Source organism: Microcaecilia unicolor, chromosome 14 (assembly GCF_901765095.1).
Source record: "Microcaecilia unicolor chromosome 14, aMicUni1.1, whole genome shotgun sequence".
In the NCBI taxonomy this organism is placed as follows: Eukaryota; Metazoa; Chordata; class Amphibia; order Gymnophiona; family Siphonopidae; genus Microcaecilia; species Microcaecilia unicolor.
The window spans coordinates 9,060,294-9,078,157 of NC_044044.1; the positions used below are offsets into that span (position 1 = coordinate 9,060,294).

General features: G+C 43.4%; 1 protein-coding gene across 2 annotated transcripts in view; it reads left to right on the plus strand.

Moving 5' to 3' along the window:
• Positions 1-16,140, plus strand: part of NFAM1 (NFAT activating protein with ITAM motif 1) — a 43,197-nt gene extending 27,057 nt beyond the window's left edge. The window contains exons 5-7 of one of the 2 annotated variants that reach the window (XM_030187432.1): positions 3,195-3,281; positions 10,216-10,320; positions 15,267-16,140. In XM_030187432.1, coding sequence (XP_030043292.1) covers positions 3,195-3,281; positions 10,216-10,320; positions 15,267-15,326 — 252 coding nt within the window. In that variant the 3' untranslated portion in view covers positions 15,327-16,140. The remainder of the gene's footprint in view (positions 1-3,194; positions 3,282-10,215; positions 10,321-15,266) is intronic. The other variant, XM_030187433.1, reaches the window with a different exon arrangement.
• Positions 16,141-17,864: the final 1,724 nt, after the last annotated feature.

A 17,864-nucleotide genomic window follows, 5' to 3' on the forward strand; every position in this document is an offset into this window, starting at 1 on the left:
ACTATTAAACATCCTAGAATACTTCGGGATTGGAGGAAACATACTTAGTTGGATCAAAGGCTTCCTAACTTCAAGAACATACCAAGTGATATCAAATTCGAATACATCATCACCATGGAAACCAGAATGCGGAGTACCCTAAGGATCACCGCTTTCACCGACCCTTTTCAACCTGATGACACCTCTAGCCAAAGCGCTATCCAACCAACGCCTTTCATCTATGCAGATGATGTCACGATCTACATCCCGTTCAAACATGATCTAACAGAAATCACAAATGAAATCAAACACAGCTTCCAAATCATGAACTCATGGGCGGATGCATTCCAACTAAAACTCAACGCAGAAAAAACACAATGAGGCATATTTTCAAAGCACTTTGGGAGGCTAAGTTCCATAGGTTTCTATGGAACTTTGAGAGGCTAAGTGCTTTGAAAATGAGCCTCAATGTCTCATCCTCTCATCACAACACAACACGAAAAAACCCACCACTATAAACACCCCAAACTTTACCCTTCCTGTTTCAGATAGCCTGAAAATTCTAGGAGTTACAATTGACCGAAATCTCACACTAGAAAGCCATGCGAAAAACACAACAAAGAAAATGTTCCACTCAATGTGGAAACTCAAAAGAATAAAACCTTTCTTCCCAAGGGAAATATTCCGCAACCTGGTACAATCAATGGTGCTAAGTCAACTAGATTACTGCAATACAATCTATGCCGGATGCAAAGAACAAATCATTAAGAAACTCCAAACTGCATAAAACACAGCAGCCAGACTCATATTTGAAAAAATGAAATACGAAAGCGCCAAACCCCTAAGAGAAAAACTACAATGGCTCCCACTTAAAGCCCTCTAAAGCAAACCAAAAACCTACTATAGTCACAGGCATAAGGGCTATTGTAGTGGTGTACAGTTGGGTACAGTAGATTTTTGGTGGGTTTGGAGGGCTCCCCATACAATATAGGGGGGTAATGGTGAGATGTGTACCCAAGACCTTTTATGTGAAGTCCACTGCAGTGCATTCTGGGGTGCCCCACAGATCTGCTGGAATGTCTGTGTGGCGAGTCTGCTAAGAATGCTGGATCCTCTTACATCCCAATGGCTTGATTTTGTGCATTTTTCACTTGGACTTTTTTTTTTTTTTTTAATGGTCCAAAAAGTTAGATGCACTGAGCACAACAACGTCTAGCAAATGGCCATTTAAAAAAACAAACAAACAAACAAACAAACATATTTTTCAGGTTTGAAAATGGCTATGTTTGCTCCTGGATTTTTGGACGTTTTCCACAAAACATCCAAGGTTAGATTTAGATGTCATATCAAAAATGTCCCTCTAAATATCAGGGTCTTTAGGGGTACCAGGAAGCTATCCAGATATGGCTATTTAAGCAGTCCAACATGCCTGGTTCGCTAGGCGGGCACTGGCACTGAATAATAACTCTACCCTCTTACCCCAGACTGCCCCGGTAGTAACCAGATAGTGCCACGACAGCGAGAGCAGATATTCAGTGGCACTGTCTACCTAAATAACATAGTAACATAATAGATGATGGCAGAAAAAGACCTGCATGGTCCATCCAGTCTGCCCAACAAGATAAACTCATATGTGCTACTTTTTGTGTATACCTTACCTTGATTTGTACCTGTCCTTTTCAGGGCACAGACCGTGTAAGTCTGCCCAGCACTATCCCTGCCTCCCAACACCGGTTCTGGCACAGACCGTATAAGTCTGCCCAGCACCATCCCCACCTCCCAACCACCAGTCCCGCCTCCCACCACCGGCTCTGGCACAGACCGTATAAGTCTGCCCAGCACCATCCCCGCCTCCCGCCAATGGCTCTGCCACCCAATCTTGGCTAAGCTCCTTAGGATCCATTCCTTCTGAACAGGATTCCTTTATGTTTATCCCACGCATGTTTGAATTCCGTTACCGTTTTCATTTCCACCACCTCCCGCGGGAGGGCATTCCAAGCATCCACTACTCTCTCTGTGAAAAAATAAATGTTAATGAACATCCACTCCCTACTCACCCAGCACAATTTAATCAGACAGGAGCCTGTTCTGCCTGGTGAAATTGTTTTGAATATCGATCCCACTGATATTTGTGCAAAAAGGCTTAAACTGTAAAATTACCACTGTGATTTGAAACTGTGCATACCCTGGAAAAGCAGAAGTTAAATACACCCATAGACATCACTAACTTGTTTATTTATTTATTTTTGCTGCATTTGTATCCCACATTTTCCCACCTATTTGCAGGCTCAATGTGGCTTACAATATATTACAACGACAATCACATTAATGGAATAAGAATTTCAGAATATAGATACAGACACGGTGCATAAGCAAATCATGGCAATCATAGTAACGGAATAAGAATTTCAGAATTGTTACCAATAAGATGCATATCATGTAGGGCTAGAAGTGGATAAATAGAAAAACATAACATAATGATATCAGGACGAGATATAATATTCAGTAATGAGGATGTAATTAAAATAAACAAATTAGGAGAGTTCCATAAAAGTTGTATCTGGTGAAGTTTAGGAGTCAGTTCGTTATGGGGGATCCTTTTTGTACGTCTTTTTGAACAAGTAAGTCTTCAGTCATTTCCGGAAAGTTGTCAAGTCATGTGTCGTTTTTATGGCGATCGGCAATTCATTCCATAGTTGTGTGCAGATGTATGAGAAGCTAGATGTATGTATAGATTTGTATCCTGTTGTCTGTCTCCTTTCTTGCTGATGTGCTCTGGTGTGGGGTACAAACACGGGGGGACCTTTTACTAACGTGCGCTGAAAAATGGACGTGAAGGAAAATAAAAATTGGCGCGCGTCCATTTTTGGCCTGAGACCTTACCGCCACCCATTGACTTAGCGGTAAAGTCTCATGCGTTAACCAGGCGGTAATCGTCAGTGAGCGTACACTGCCTATTAACGCCCGATTAGCACTGTGCGCTGGAAATTTTCCGGCATGCTTAGTGGGCATGTGTAAAATATGAAATTACTGCCTGGGCCATGAGGTAGCCGGGCGGTAGTTTCAAACTGGCATGCATTGGGCATGCGTAGGCTATGCAGCTTAGTAAAAGGACCCCACACTCGCTTCTTCTTGTTGTTGATTTTAAAGGAAGTATATATCTCCAGCGTGAGACCATGTTCATTCAGAGATGTGTATTGGTTTGTTTCTCACAGTCCTTACAGCCCTGCCAAGCTAATATTTACGATGTCATTGAAGAAGGAGCCTGTGCCCAACCAAAGAAGAAGGACCTACCAGGACCAGTAAGTGCTATAGAAAAAAAGAGGGTCAGGAAGAAGGATCTCACTTCAAATACCCTTGACAAAAGCAGCACTGGATTTAAAACCTCTTGTGGTCAAAGAAAAATAGGGGACTCTTATACATGACCTTTAGGCAGTATTATAATTGGACACAAGCATCACATACCTCAACTTCATATAGCCGTTACTGAGTATAATTGCTACTTATCTACACTACTTATCATTTCTATAGCGCTACATGGCATAAGCAGCGCTGTACACCATATATAAAAGATAGTCCCTGCTCAAAGAGCTTACAATCTAGATAAGACAGGTAAACAGACAGAACAATTAAGGGCAAGGGAAAAAGAGGTGAGGATAAAGGACAGGGCAAGTGAGTTAGGAATCAAAAGCAGAGGTAAAGAGGTGGGGTTTGTTTGGACTTGGAAAACGGCTAAAGATGGGGCTAGACGTACAGGCTCTGGAAGTCTATTCCAGGTGTGAGGTGCAGCGAGATAAAATTTAAATTGAAAGGTATTACTTCTAGCCCCCCTTATCCAGGGCAGGGTACAGGTAAAACATACATAATCTAAAGAAAAGAAAACAAACACACGTACAAAATCCAGAAAATTGTCAATAAAAATATGATACATAGCCCCAGGAAAGAATCTGTCCTAATGCAAATCATCCATCTTAGCCCGCAACATGATATGCCTGGCACAATAAGAAGACTTTCAAGCCTTTTTTTAAAAGCAGATAAGGAGGTCTCACTTTTAAGTTGCAAGGGCAGTCTATTCCATTCAGTCGGTCCACAAAATGAGACAGTTCCAGATCGAGTAACCTCCAGTCATTATTTCAAAGTACAAGAACCACAAGTTCAAACTTATTCAGCAGTGATGTTTCAGAGCACAGTTTTGGGAGTGCTGCTGGTACTAAGATTATTACTGAGCATTGTATACTATAGAAAAAGTGATGGTGCCGAGATTAGCAAAGTTGTTTCCTTGTAGTGGAGGTTGTCCATAGACAGCAGGATAAATCAAACAAGTGGGTGACATCCAGTGTGTTTTTTCTAGCGAAAAAGGTGCTGGTACTCAAATGCCAGGTCACCATTCAGGGGTGGAGTGATTACTGAGGGACCCACCCTGCAATAGCCAGGCCTCCTGCAACCAGTCACAGAATCTATGGCAAGGCAAAATTGGTGTGTAGAGCCTGAGCTCTTTCAGTAAAACTTGGGGACCATGGGTCAATTTTAACAGACAATGGAAAAGGTGCCGGTGCTCAGTACCTCCAAGTACCACCTCAAAAAAAGCCCTGGTGACATCATTCAACAGTACCAAAAGGGAACAGCTGCCTGAGGGCTCAGAAAAACTGCATAGGAAGGAAGGCAAGAACATGTGGCTGATTTTTCCTGTTGTCTATGGGGAACTCATGTTTACAGATAAGCAACTTCGTTTTCTCTATCAACAAGCAGTATGGTTTTAACAGTTTTTGAAGAACTGCCAGGCCAAATCCACTGCCCTTATGAAATAAGTCAGCTAAGTGGTAACACAAAATGAAAGTTCTTCTGTTGAGACCAAAGATAGTAAGAAATTGATGTTGCCGTATCTCTAACATGATACATTTCATGTACTGGAAGACCAGCCTACTTATAGCAGAAAGCGATGCAGTTGACTATCCAGTTGGAGAGTATTCTTTTGGTAACTATGACACCCAGTTTATTTGGATCAAAAGATACAAATAGGTAAGTTGACTGGGACTGCATCTCCTTCATACAGTAAACCAGAGCCCTCTTGCATTCCAAGACGTGTAGGGCTTGTTCACCTTTGTGAGCATGAGACCTAAGAAATTTGTCAGAAGAACGGTACACTAATTTAAATGAAAAGGGTGTCCACTTTGGGAAGAAGTTTAGGATGAGTGTATAGAACTATTCTGTTATGGAAGAACTGAAATACAACGGATATAAGACTAATATGTGATTATTGTATGAAGTTACTAACTCTACAAATGATATAGCAGCTACTAGGAAAAGTATGTTCCATGAAAAGACACTGAAGACTCTGTACCCTAATGGTTAAAACAGTAGCTTAATGAAATGAGAACGTACCAAATTCATGTTCTATGATATTGGAGGGCTTTTTATTTTTTAAATCAAAATAATTTCAGGTTCCAACAACTATAAGTAGTCTCGGCTTTCCATCGTTCCCCTCCCCCTCCCACATTATCCAGGAGAAACCCAAGTTATGAAATTGATCAACCCAATCTAACATTAACATTTTCATTCTTTCCTTTGTTAATACCAAGGAAATATTAACCTCTCTTAAACTTCAAAAATATGCAATCATTTCTTCATACAATACCATTATAGAGAGATCAAATCCATCCATTTGTTAAACGTGTCATTATGGATAACTTTCCAGTTTCTCAATATGATTCCTACAGCCAAGCAAAACCCAAGCAGGCCTCCTAAGACACTGAGATTCCATCACTCAATCAACAAAACCTAAAGTGTTTTGCCAGAATCAGTACACAGTGGGACACTGCTAGATCATATGAAAAAAGGTTCCCCTCTGCATATAGTTCCTCTAAAAGACAATAATTTGTCATGTGTATTCTGTTTAATTAATCTGGATTCTTTTTCCCTCTCTTTCTTGTTGTCTCTTGCCTCCCCTCTATTTCCTCTGTCCTATGGAATTATGTAGTTCCTTTCTTTTTTCTTGGTTTTATTGTACACTGCTTTGATTTCTACTATGAAAGGCAGTATATCAAATACTAAATAAACTAAACAATATTAGAGTTTCTTGATTGGAGGGTTTTAAATGCAATAATCCTTTCATAGCCATACTGGGTCGGACCAATGGTCTATCTAGCCCACTATCCTGCTTCCAACAGTGGCCAATCCAGGCCACAAGTACCTGGCAGAAACCCAAATAGTAGCAACATTCCATGCTACCAATCCCAGGGCAAGCAGTGGCTTCCCCCATGTCTATCTCAATAGCAGACTATGGACCTTTCCTCCAGGAACTTATCCAAACCTTTTTTAAACCCAGATACGCTAACCGCTGTTGCCAAATCCTCCTGCATCAAATCCTCCCAGAGCTTAACAATCCTTTGAGTAAAAAAAATATTTCCTCCTATTGGTTTTAAAAGTATTTCAATGTAATTTCATTGAGTGGTCTTTGTTCTTTTTGAAAGAGTGAAAATTTGATTCACTTTTGAAGACTAAAGGATGAAAAGAGAAAGGAGTTCCATCTTGATATTAATGATACATTGCTATGAATCCTACATCTTAATTGTATTTGGAATTTATTACTAGAGGATGTGGACAAGGCATCTAGTAAAGTTGATTTTATAGGGGGTTAGACAACTTATACATGGTAACATAATAGATGACGGCAGAGAAAGACCTGCACGGTCCAACCAGTCTGCCCAACAAGATAAACTCATATGTGCTACTTTATGTGTTTATCTGACCTTGATTTGTATCTGCCATTTCAGGGCACACTATAGAAGTCTGCCCAGCACTAGCCCCACCTCCCACCACCGGCTCTGCCACCCAATCTCAACTAAGCTTCTGAGGATCCATTCCTTCTGAACAGGATTCCTTTATGTTTATCCCACGCATTTCTGAATTCCGTTACCGTTTTCATCTCCACCACCACCTCCGGGAGGGCATTCCAAATATCCACCACTCTCTCCGTGAAAAAATACTTCCTGACATTTTTCTTGAGTCTGCCCCCCTTCAATCTCATTTCATGTCCTCTAGTTCTACTGCCTTCCCATCCACGGAAAAGGTTCATTTGCGGATTTATATTTGAACGTCTGTTTCATATCACCCCTGTTTCTCCTTTCCTCCAGGGTATACATGTTCAGGTCAGCAAGTCTCTCCTCATACGTCTTGTAACGCAAATCTCATACCATTCTTACACCTCTATCATTCTTATTTTTATAGCATCATATAGAGGGGCATAATCGAACGGGGCGCCCAAGTTTTTCTGAGGACGTCCTCGCAGGACTTCCCTGCGAAGGGGCGGGGAAACCCGTATTATCGAAACAAGATGGGCGGCCATCTTTCGTTTCGATAATATGGTCGGGGATGCCCATCGACATTTAGGTCGACCTTAGAGATGGTCGTCCCCGGTTTTCAGCGATAATGGAAACCGAGGACGCCCATCTCAGAAATGACCAAATCCAAGCTATTTGGTCATGGGAGGAGCCAGCATTCATAGTGCACTGGTCCCCCTGACATGCCAGGACACCAACCGGGCACCCTAGGGGGCACTGCAGTGGACTTCACAAATTGCTCCCAGGTGCTTAGCTCCCTTACCTTGGGTGCTGAGTCCCCCAAAACCCACTCCCCACAACTGTACAACACTACCATAGCTCTAAGGGGTAAAGGGGGCACCTACATGTGGGTACAATGGGTTTGTGATGGGTTTTGAAGGGCCCACATTTACCACCACAAGTGTAACAGGTAGGGGGGTATGGGCCTGGGTCTGCCTGGCTGAAGTGCACTGCAGTACTCACTAAAACTGCTCCAGGGACCTGCATACTGCTGTCAGGGAGCTGGGTATGTATGATATTTGAGGCTGGCAAAAATATTTTAAAAGTGCTTTTAGGGTGGGAGGGGGTTAGTGATCACTGGGGGAGTAAGGGGAGGTCATCCCCGATTCCCTCCGCTGATCATCTGGTCAGTTCGGGCACCTTTTTGAGGCTTGGTCGCAAGAAAAAATGGACCAAGTAAAGTTGGCCAAGTGTTCATCATGGACGCCCTTCTTTTTTCCATTATCGGCCGAGGACACCCATGTGTTAATGATCCATAGTAATCCCTCTGGGATGATGGCAGGCTACAACCCAGGTTCTCAGCAATCCAGCTCCTCCCTCCAGCAGTCCACAACAAAGTTTTTTCAAGGCAACACAGCTTTTAGTTCCAGACTGTTTATTCACCCTCCCCCCCCCCCCAACTCAGTTCTAACATATAATGCCCCCTTCAATCCCAAAAGAAAGAAAAAAGAATCATAGCACAAAAACTCTTCGTTTCAACCCCAATTCACCACTCCTCCCCAAAGTTCAAACCTCCTGGTTTTCAGTTTCAAAGACTTTTGCTCCTAAGTGGTTGCAGGATGGCAGTACACCACCCCCTACACAGCTACTTGACTCCTGTGACCACCCACCGCCTTCAACCCCTGCAACCTTGCACCAGAGTGTAATTACAGTCCATATCCATCTGCTCCTCCAAACCTGGTAATCCTGAGCTCTCCCCCTTACCAGCCTCCACACACTAACTCTGGCTCTCTCACAGCCTGTCGGTTAGATCGCTCTCCACCCTCCCAGGTGGAAGCAGGGTTGCCAGACGGAAATTTTTTTCCCCACCCAATCGAGCCCAAAACCAGCCCAAAACCCACCCAAAGTTCAACCCCGCACCTGACACCCCCACCCCCGCCATCATCAACCCCGTCCCCGCCGTCATCGGCCCCACCTCTTCCGTCACCGGCCCTGCCCAGAACGTCACTAACCCTGCCCAAAACGTCACTAGCCCCGCCCCGCGGACCGAAAAAATGCTAAAAAAACCGTGGAAAAACCCTAAAACAAGCCCAAAAAAACGCAACCCGCCGCAGGCAAAAATTTCCTGCGGCGGGTCGCGGAAAACCGCCCACCTGGCAACACTGGGTGGAAGGTATCTTGTTTTGATTTCTGACCCAGGGAAATTGAGATTTTTCATCACTGCTCCCCCTACCTGCCATGGATCGCCATAGCAGCTGCTCCTTCCAGTCTTTCCCTCCACTCCCTGGCAGGTTTTTGAACACACCTTCTTGCTTCCCTCTCCCAATACCTTCTGGGACATGTAGTTTAATCCTGCATTTTATCCCACCCTGCCTGGATTCGCCAGCCTCATCACAGCACGCCCCAGTCCCGCCTTTGCTATGCTTCCGACAAGCCCCCGGGAACTTTGTTCGTCCGTGCGACGCAAGGCAGTTGAGGATGGCCAAAATCGGCTTTTGATTATGCCGATTTGGGCGACCCTGGGAGAAGGACACCCATCTTCCGATTTGTGTCCAAAGATGGGTGCCCTTCTCTTTCAAAAATAAGCCTGATAGTCACTTTGAACACCATTTTTTCCAACAGTGTATTTCAAAGTAGGATTTTCATTTAGTACCTTTATCCCTAGACAGGATTTGAAACTCCTCATCATAACAAGACACACAAGCAGACCTATCTACACAACATAGGCAGGTACATTTTTATTGTTGTATTAGGGTGAAATTTGTCTATTTACTTTTTATTTAATGCATTTCTTTGTCAGATGATATATGGATTCGATACATTTTTCTAGACTCCCCATTTATAAGTTATTTAAATGCATAATGTTTTTATTTTTTAATTTTTATATGTTTTACCTCTATATGTTGATTATATTATTATCTTAATGCTTAACACTTTCATGCTTTTACCTTATTTTTTATTAATTTGCTGGTTAATGTAATTTTAATGTTGGCTTTATTTCTTTTTTTCTATCAATTGATTTATTTTTAAGCTTTTATAATGTACACTTTCTTACCTTTGTTATTACTTTTACTATATTTATTTATGTGACTTTGATGTTTTTATGTATAGACTCCTGAGGCAGGCCATTGGGCTGAAACGCGGCCGTGTCAAGCCAAGTTGTAGTGCTGTTCAATAGATATTCTAGACCATACGGCACCATCGTCTCATTGCGTCACCTTCGCTATCTCCACTTACACCCTGTGCTGTATATTAACATGTTTTGATGTGTATTGTATTGACATTCTAAGTAGCATACTGTATTGTTGTTTGAAATTTTTTCTGCTGTTACAGTCTATTGCCCATGTCCGGCTTATTATTGCTGTACACTGCCTTGGGTGAACTTCTTCAATGTGGTGCTAAATAAATCCAAATAAATAAATATAGTATACAGCTATTCTTTACTTTTGAATCACAGAATCGGTGTGACCCAGATGTAGAGTACTTCAGAAAGAACAAAAAAGTTAATGTACATTTAGGAACGAAGAAAAGGAAGAAGAGAAACAAGCAAGCAGTACACACAGTAAGTGTTATGTGCATAGATGGAAAATCAATAGATTCCAGTGTCTCTGTACTCCATTCTGGTTTGAGGCATGAAGGAGGCTCTCATGATTCAGGTAGGGGAGCTGTCAGATGTGATTGGAGTGTGCTGACTGTGTTAGGGGGAGCTATAGAGACTGGTGAGTGTTGACTGTGCAGGGGGGCTTAAGGAATGCTGGGGGTGACCTGAGTATAAATGGAGCTGTAGACAATGGTAGGGGAGTGGTGGCTGTGAAGGCAACTGTGTGGAATGGTGTCATTCTGTACTCTGAGGCCTGTTAATGAACTGGACCATTAATGAACTGGACCTTTATTTATGTTTGAGTGATTTTGAAAAAAATAAGCATGCTGGCCACAACTGGCAAAATTTCCATTGGGGATTCTGTACATTCCTGCTATCAGCACATCTTCTGAGAAGACATCTTCTATTGAAGGAAGGACTGTGGCACACAGGAGAGCTAGACTGAACCCTGAGATTGTTGATGACATATTCATCTACAGATTAAAAAATCTTAATAGTGCTTTCGGTTAAATAGTTTTTGAACGGGATGTATATCGTGACATCGTCTGCATAGATGTACAGGTTGAGTCCTTGGTTGGATAGCGATTTGGCTAAAGGCGTCATCATTAGGTTAAAAAGGGTTGGTGAGAGCGGTGATCCTTGTGGTACTCCGCATTCAGGTTTCCATGGTGTTGACGTTTTTGAGTTTGATATCACTTGATATGTTCTTGCTGTTAAGAAGCCTTTAAACCATCTAAGTACGTTCCCTCCAATCCCGAAGTAGTCTAGGATGTTCGAGAGTATTTGGTGGCTGACCATGTCGAACGCGCTGGACATGTCAAATTGTAGGAGAAGCACATTGTTTCCAGTTGCAATTAATTGTTTGAATTTGGTTATGAGAGTGGTTATCACTGTTTCAGTGCTATGGTTGGATCGAAATCCTGACTGTGATTTATGTAGTACTGTGAATTTGTTTAGGTAGTTGGTAAGTTGTTTGGTTACCATACTTTCCATTAGTTTGACTACCAGGGGGATAGGTGCTACTGGTCAATAGTTGGTTGTGTCGTTTAATTTTTTCTTTAAGTCTTTGGGTATAGGGGTAAGTAGTATATTTCCTTTGTCCTTGGGGAAAGTCCATGTTGTAACATGTAGTTCATATGTGACGTAAGGTCTGTTATGAAGTGTTGGGGGGCGTACCTTATTAGGTTGCTTGGACAAATATCGAGTTTGGAGTGGGTTTTGGAGAATTTCTTTGGTTAGCAGATCGAAGTCAGTCCAGGTTCGATCTGCTGGGTATTCACCTTAGGTTGGGTCTAGGCAGTCCATGAATTTTTCGTGATCAGTGGAACTGAGTGGTAACGTGGATCGTAATTTTATAATTTTCTCATTGAAGTATTTGGCAAGGTTGTCTGCTGATGGGGTGTCTGTGCTGGTTGTGGTAACTGGTGTGGTGTCCATTAATTTATTCACGAGTTGGTAGAGTTTATGTGTGTCTTTGTAGTCTGGCCCTATTTTGGTTTTGTAGTATGCTCTTTTGGTTTGTCTTATTGAGTATTTGTATTTTCTTTGCAATTGTTTCCTTGCATTAAGTGTATATTCATCTTTCATTTTTTTTTCCCATGCTCGTTCAAGTCTCCTAACATGTGTTTTTAGTGATTTCAGTTCTTCATTGAACCAAGGTATTGAGTTTTGTCTTCGTGTAGTTTTTTTGTAATGGTGGAATTTTGTCTATGGTGTTCCTACATCTGTCGTCCCAGTTTAGTAGATAATGTTTGGAATCTGTTTGTGCTGTTCATTCATTATTGTAGATCTGTTGCCAGAGTGTTACAGGGTCAATTTGGCCTCTCGTGGTGTAGGTTGTGGGTTTTTGCTTGAGGTTTGTACCTTTTTTTCCGCCACTGAAGGGTGGCGTTTAGTTTATAGTGGTCTGACCAGGGTATGTCTGTCCATTTTGTATTTGTTAGTAAGAGGCAGGGGCGTATCTGCGTGGGGCCACAGGGGCCTGGGCCCCCGCAGATTTCGCCCTGGCCCCCTTCCCCACCGTCAACCCTCCCCCGCTGCTTACTTTTTCTGGCGGGGGGCCCCAACCCCCGCCAGCCGAGGTCCGACCCGCAGTCTTCATATTTCGTTTTCCTCCGACTCCTCCGTGGCCATGCTGTAAGTAACGCTGCTGATTCGTTGAATCCAGTTTGGAGTCTGACGTCGCAGCACGTTGTACGCGCGTACAACGTGCTGCGACGTCAGACTCCGAACTGGATTCAACGAATCAGCAGCGTTACTTAGAGCATGGCCACGGAGGAGTCGGAGGAAGACGAAATATGAAGACTGCGGGTCGGACCTCGGCTGGCGGGGGTTGGGGCCCCCCGCCAGCAAAAGTAGGCAGCGGGGGAGGGTTGATGGCGGCAGGGGGGGTGGAGAGTAGCAGTGGCGGTGGCGGAGGGGGGGAGGGAGGCAAAAATGTACCCCCCCTCTCTGGCTCTGGCCCCCCCTACCGCCGGATTCCAGATACGCCCCTGGTAAGAGGTTTAAGTGTGAGGATAGTTTGTGTGTGATGAGGTCAATTGTGTGTCCTTTGACATGAGTGGCTTGCATACTAGGCCAGCTAAGGTCCCATAGTTGGAGGAAGTCCTTGCATTCACGTGTATTGGTTGCATTAGGGTCTTCAAGGTGTATATTTATGTCCCCAATAATAAGTAGATTGGAGTTGGAAACACAGGTATTCGATATGAAATCCATGAAGTGTGACTGGCATTCTTGCCAATTACCTGGTGGTCTGTAAAATAAGATAACGTTTAGGCTGTCAAGCAGGGTAGTATGGGTGATTCTGACTGAGGCGATTTCAAGTTCTGGTGTTATAGACTCGGCAGTTGTTGTTACAGTGAAGTGAGATCTGTAGATTAGTGCTAGGCCTCCGCCTCTTTTTTCTTTCCTTGTCCAGTGAGTAATTTTGTAGCCTGGGGGGCAGAGTTCCAAAATTATGGGGTCCTTGAGGTCGTGGATCCAGGTTTCGCTGATGAGTAGTAGGTCGAGATTGCTGTGATCCAGTCTGTTATAATTGTTGTTTTATTGACTACTGATCTGGCATTTATGTATCCTACTTGAATTATTTGGTATGGGACCGCGTTTGGTGTTGTGTTGATTTTGATTAGTTGTCGTTCCTTTATTTTGTTAGAGCCCTTATTTCCCTTCTGTTGTGGTTGTCTGCGTGTTGATAATTTTCCGTTGTTTGAATTGTTGTCAGTTTGATAATGTGTATTGTAACTGATCAGTCTTTGGTGTGTGTGCAGTATGGGTATCATGTTACTTTCAGTGAGTGGAATCAGTGTTATGGAGTAAAGTACTAGGAGCAGTTTGTAGGTATTCATTTTGATTTTGGATTCAATGTGGTTTCTGATGTAGTGTTCTGGTGGGGTTTCTGAGAGCTGTGTCGCTGGTCCAGATTAGGGGTCTTATTAATTGCGTAAGGATGATTTACTCACAGTTAATGTTCAGCTGTGGTGCCCCAATGTATTGAAGTTCTTGTAGCTGAATCACCGGTCAGAGGTGTGGATCTCGGTAAGACGGCTGTAGTGCAGGGCTCAGGTCTAACCATGCATGTAGGCGTGGGGGCAGTAGCTTCTCTCAGGGTGAACATGGGCTTCAACTCCACTGTCGTCACGATCGACATGAGGTGGTGATGATCGGCCACTTCATCGGGTTGGCTGCAGGGTATCCATTGGGTTCGTTACTATTACTTTATGTTGTTCTTCCAACACACGACAATCCTCTAAATTTGCTGCTCTGCTAAGTCGCGGTGTATGGTCAACTGTTCGGCGCTCTTTGCCTTCCACCGAGCGGAGGGGCGCCACCTTTGACCTGTGGTGTTGGGGCAGGAGAGGGCATCGTTGTCCGGGCCGCACCACCTTTATCTGAACCACTCCGCGATTCCACATAGGGGGAAGTCGTCTCTGGCGGAGAAGTTTACAATCGCTCGTCCTACAATCTACAGGTGAGGGAGGGCTTCTGTCCGGGTGGGTAGGATCGAGGCCATCCAGGGCAGCGCCTCAGCCATGAGGCAGGGCTGGAGCTACAATCAAGCCCCAGAGCCAGACCGCTCGTGTCGATAACCCGCAGAATGTTCTGGAGGTGTTCCGCTTTTAGCTCAGGGTTCTCGGTGTCGATAGTTTCCCAGATCTTTAGTTGGATCGGGATAGTGCTGCTGTTTGGAGGGGAGGCTGTTTGGAGGGGGGAAGTCAGTTGTTAACCCCTGGTCGCTGGTCTGGGCAGGACGTTCAGGAGGTGGTCCGGTGCTTGCCGCTTCTCCCTCTGGTTGGAACTGCCCGTCGGTGGTCTGTTCAGCCTTCTCGCTCTCTTCTGACTCCAGCGGTCAGCTCGAAGGATCGAATCCCTGTTTATTGTTCCCCGGGAAATTTTGTTCCCGGAGTTGGTCACTCTCATGACCTTTAGTCGGCGGCCATCTTAGCTCATTGTGTGTGACAGTTAACATATCTAGGTTTAAAACAGGTTTGGACAAGTTCCTGGAGGAAAAGTCAATAGTCCACTGTTGAGACAGACATGGGGTGCCACTGCTTGCCCTGGGTTTGGTAGCATGAAATGTTGCTGCTATTTGGGTTTCTGCCAGGTACTTGTGACCTGGATTGGCCACTGCTAGAAGCTGGATACTGGGCTAGATGGACCATTGGTCTGACCCAATATGGCTATTCTTATGTTCTTATGATTGAATATTGGCTGTGGTGGGGGAAATGGTAAAAGAGTACTTGCTGTGGGAGGCTTATAGGGAATAAATGAGGGCATAATGGCTCCTGAGAGTGTGTCTAGGTAGAAGAGTGCTTGTAGGAGAGATAGGCTGAAGGGTGCTGGAGAGGAGTGTTTACTATGCTGACTTGCATATTGTATATTTATATACTGATATGTTTTTTCTTTTTTAGATACCAAAATCAGCATCTGATTCAGCATCAAATTTTGATGATGTGTATGAAAACTTATGAGAAGAGGGAATGAGCAGAAGGCACTTTCAAAGCTGAGTGCATACATCTTCAGGAAGCAGTGTGTACACCCGCCACTCTCCTTATCTCCACATAGTATCCATTTCTCCTCCTGACCTTAGCAGCAGTGTTCCTTTCTTGTTAGGACAAAAGGTTCTTGTGGAGTCTTAATAGTAAGAGCCCAACATCATCCTAATGATTGGGCTGAGAATCAGGGAATCTAGGGTTCAAATTCACTGCTGCTTCTTGGACCTTGGGCAAGTCACTTTACCCTTCATTCCTTCAGATACAAACTTAGATTATAAGCTGTCTAAGGACAGGAAAATACCAACTGTACTTGAATGTAACTCACCTTGAACTACTGAGAAAGGCATGAAATAAATCCAAATCCCCTTTAACAACTAGAAGTTGGGCTTTGACTTCTGGGTCAGCAATGCCTGCTAAATGCTGCTGGGGCCAAATATGTTTTAGATGGGCCACAATACAGTCAGATAAGCAAGCAGAGAATCATAGCATAAAGCCGGGGTCACAGGAAACTGGCACAGGTACTCTTCAGCTCTGTCCAAGAAATATTGGAGCAAGACAGGTCACAGACAGCAGCTCTAGTTCACAAGGCCCTGCACAGACTTTGGCACTGGGATCTGCACAAGATATGTTTCAGCAAGTCTAATAGAGTCCCTACAGATGTTGTTGCAGGGGATCTAAGATGGAGTCCTGATGAATGACCTACAAATGTGTGCAGATTAGAATAACAAGATCATACCATATATATTATACTTTCTGCTCCAAAGATAGTGGTTCCTGGAGCCAATCAGAAGCGTAGAAACATGTAAAAAAAAAAAGTGTTTATAACATGTGTCCAGAATGTGATGTGAAGCAGGAGATGTTCCTGTCTCACTGTGTCTTGCATCTCTCACGCACTGATAAGAGGGAGCCAAACATTTATTTGCCTGTACAAGCTGGGAATGTGTTCTCTAAACTATGCAGGGAAGAAAAAAAACATGCTTTGGCAGCAGCTCAGAAATCTCTTATCCAGAGAAGAAAATCTGGTTCAAAAAGGCAGTGTTCTTCAGCAATGAATTAGGCCCCATAGCCTGACCAGGAAAGGGATCTAGGCATCATCGTTGATAAGTTGAAACCCTCTGCTCAGTGTGTGGCAGCAGCAATGAAGCTACAAAGTAGTAAATTTAAAACAAATCAGAGAAAATATTTCTTCACTCAACGTGTAATTAAACTCTTTATTTCGTTGCCAGAGAATGTAGTAAAAGCAGTTAGCTTAGCGGGGTTTAAAAAAAGGTTTGTTTTGCACTATGGCTGTTGTATATTTTATATATATGCACTAGAAGTATATGAGTGAACACCCAGATTCAGGTTGGTAGAGGACCAGTGTTGATATTAGGATACAAATGTAACAAATAAATAAATAAAAATCTTGTATTTACGTAGTGCAAGGCAGTAAGTGTGAGAACGTACAGTGCATGTGCAAGTCCTTACATGTGTACATAAAAAAGGGCATGCCCTTTACTGGACACACACACACACACACAAGTCCTGCGGCTCGGGAAGAGACTGGAGCTCTCTCCTTAAAGATTTTCAAGGATGGGTCTTGCACCATTCCTCCACGCAGCTCCAAGACAACCCTAACAAAGGGATTCAAGGAGTTTAAAGCCAGTTCGAGGTATCAATGTCTCCTAGGGGCTGATGCTCAAACATACCAGCGTTAAAAAGCTGTTAGCGCAAACAAAAAATCTTGAGGTTGTTGGTTGTCTTGATTACTCTTTATTGTATTGTGATTGGTGTATTCTAATGTTACTAGTTTTGTACATATCAATCACAAGGGCTTGCTTTTGTGATTATTTGCTTGTTATTAATAAAACCTCCTTTAAATTAAAAAAGCTGTTAAAGCAACTTGCCACAAATGCATTTAATGAATGTTAAATGAGGTCAGTTAGTAGTATTCCTTCCCAATGCACAAACAAAAGTGCTGTAATGCACAGAAGGGAATAATGGCCAATAATGTCGAAAATTTACTGACAGATCAGGGGCAACGTAGAAGGTTTTCAGGAGACTTGTCAGTTTTTCATCTTCTTTTGCAAGTGGAACCAAGCGTGTGGACAAGTCCGACCAAAACCGAAAGTGAAAGCACACGTTGGTGCCTGTTTTTCTGCTCTTAAGTATGAACCTTTCAAAAACTATAAGTGCAAACAATTTTTTAAAAGGTCATATTTAAAAGCGCAGACGAACAGCGCCCATATGTGCTTGTAACTTCCGGGTTTGTCTAGGCATGTGCATAAGAACCACGCTTACTGCAAACTCTTTGTGTGCGTGTGCCAGGAACGATCCTCCCCTTGCTTTCGGTTTGTTAGCGCCAATTTGCATAAGATTTCTTTTGAGCGTTGTTTAGCTATTTTTCTGCACTGTTGCATTATGAGCTTTTACACTGCAGGATTTAGCACTTGAATTTAAGCATCGTCATCCTAACGCAGTGACAGGCAAACCCGGAAGAAGCAGACATTTAACAACTCACGTGCAGCATCCTCC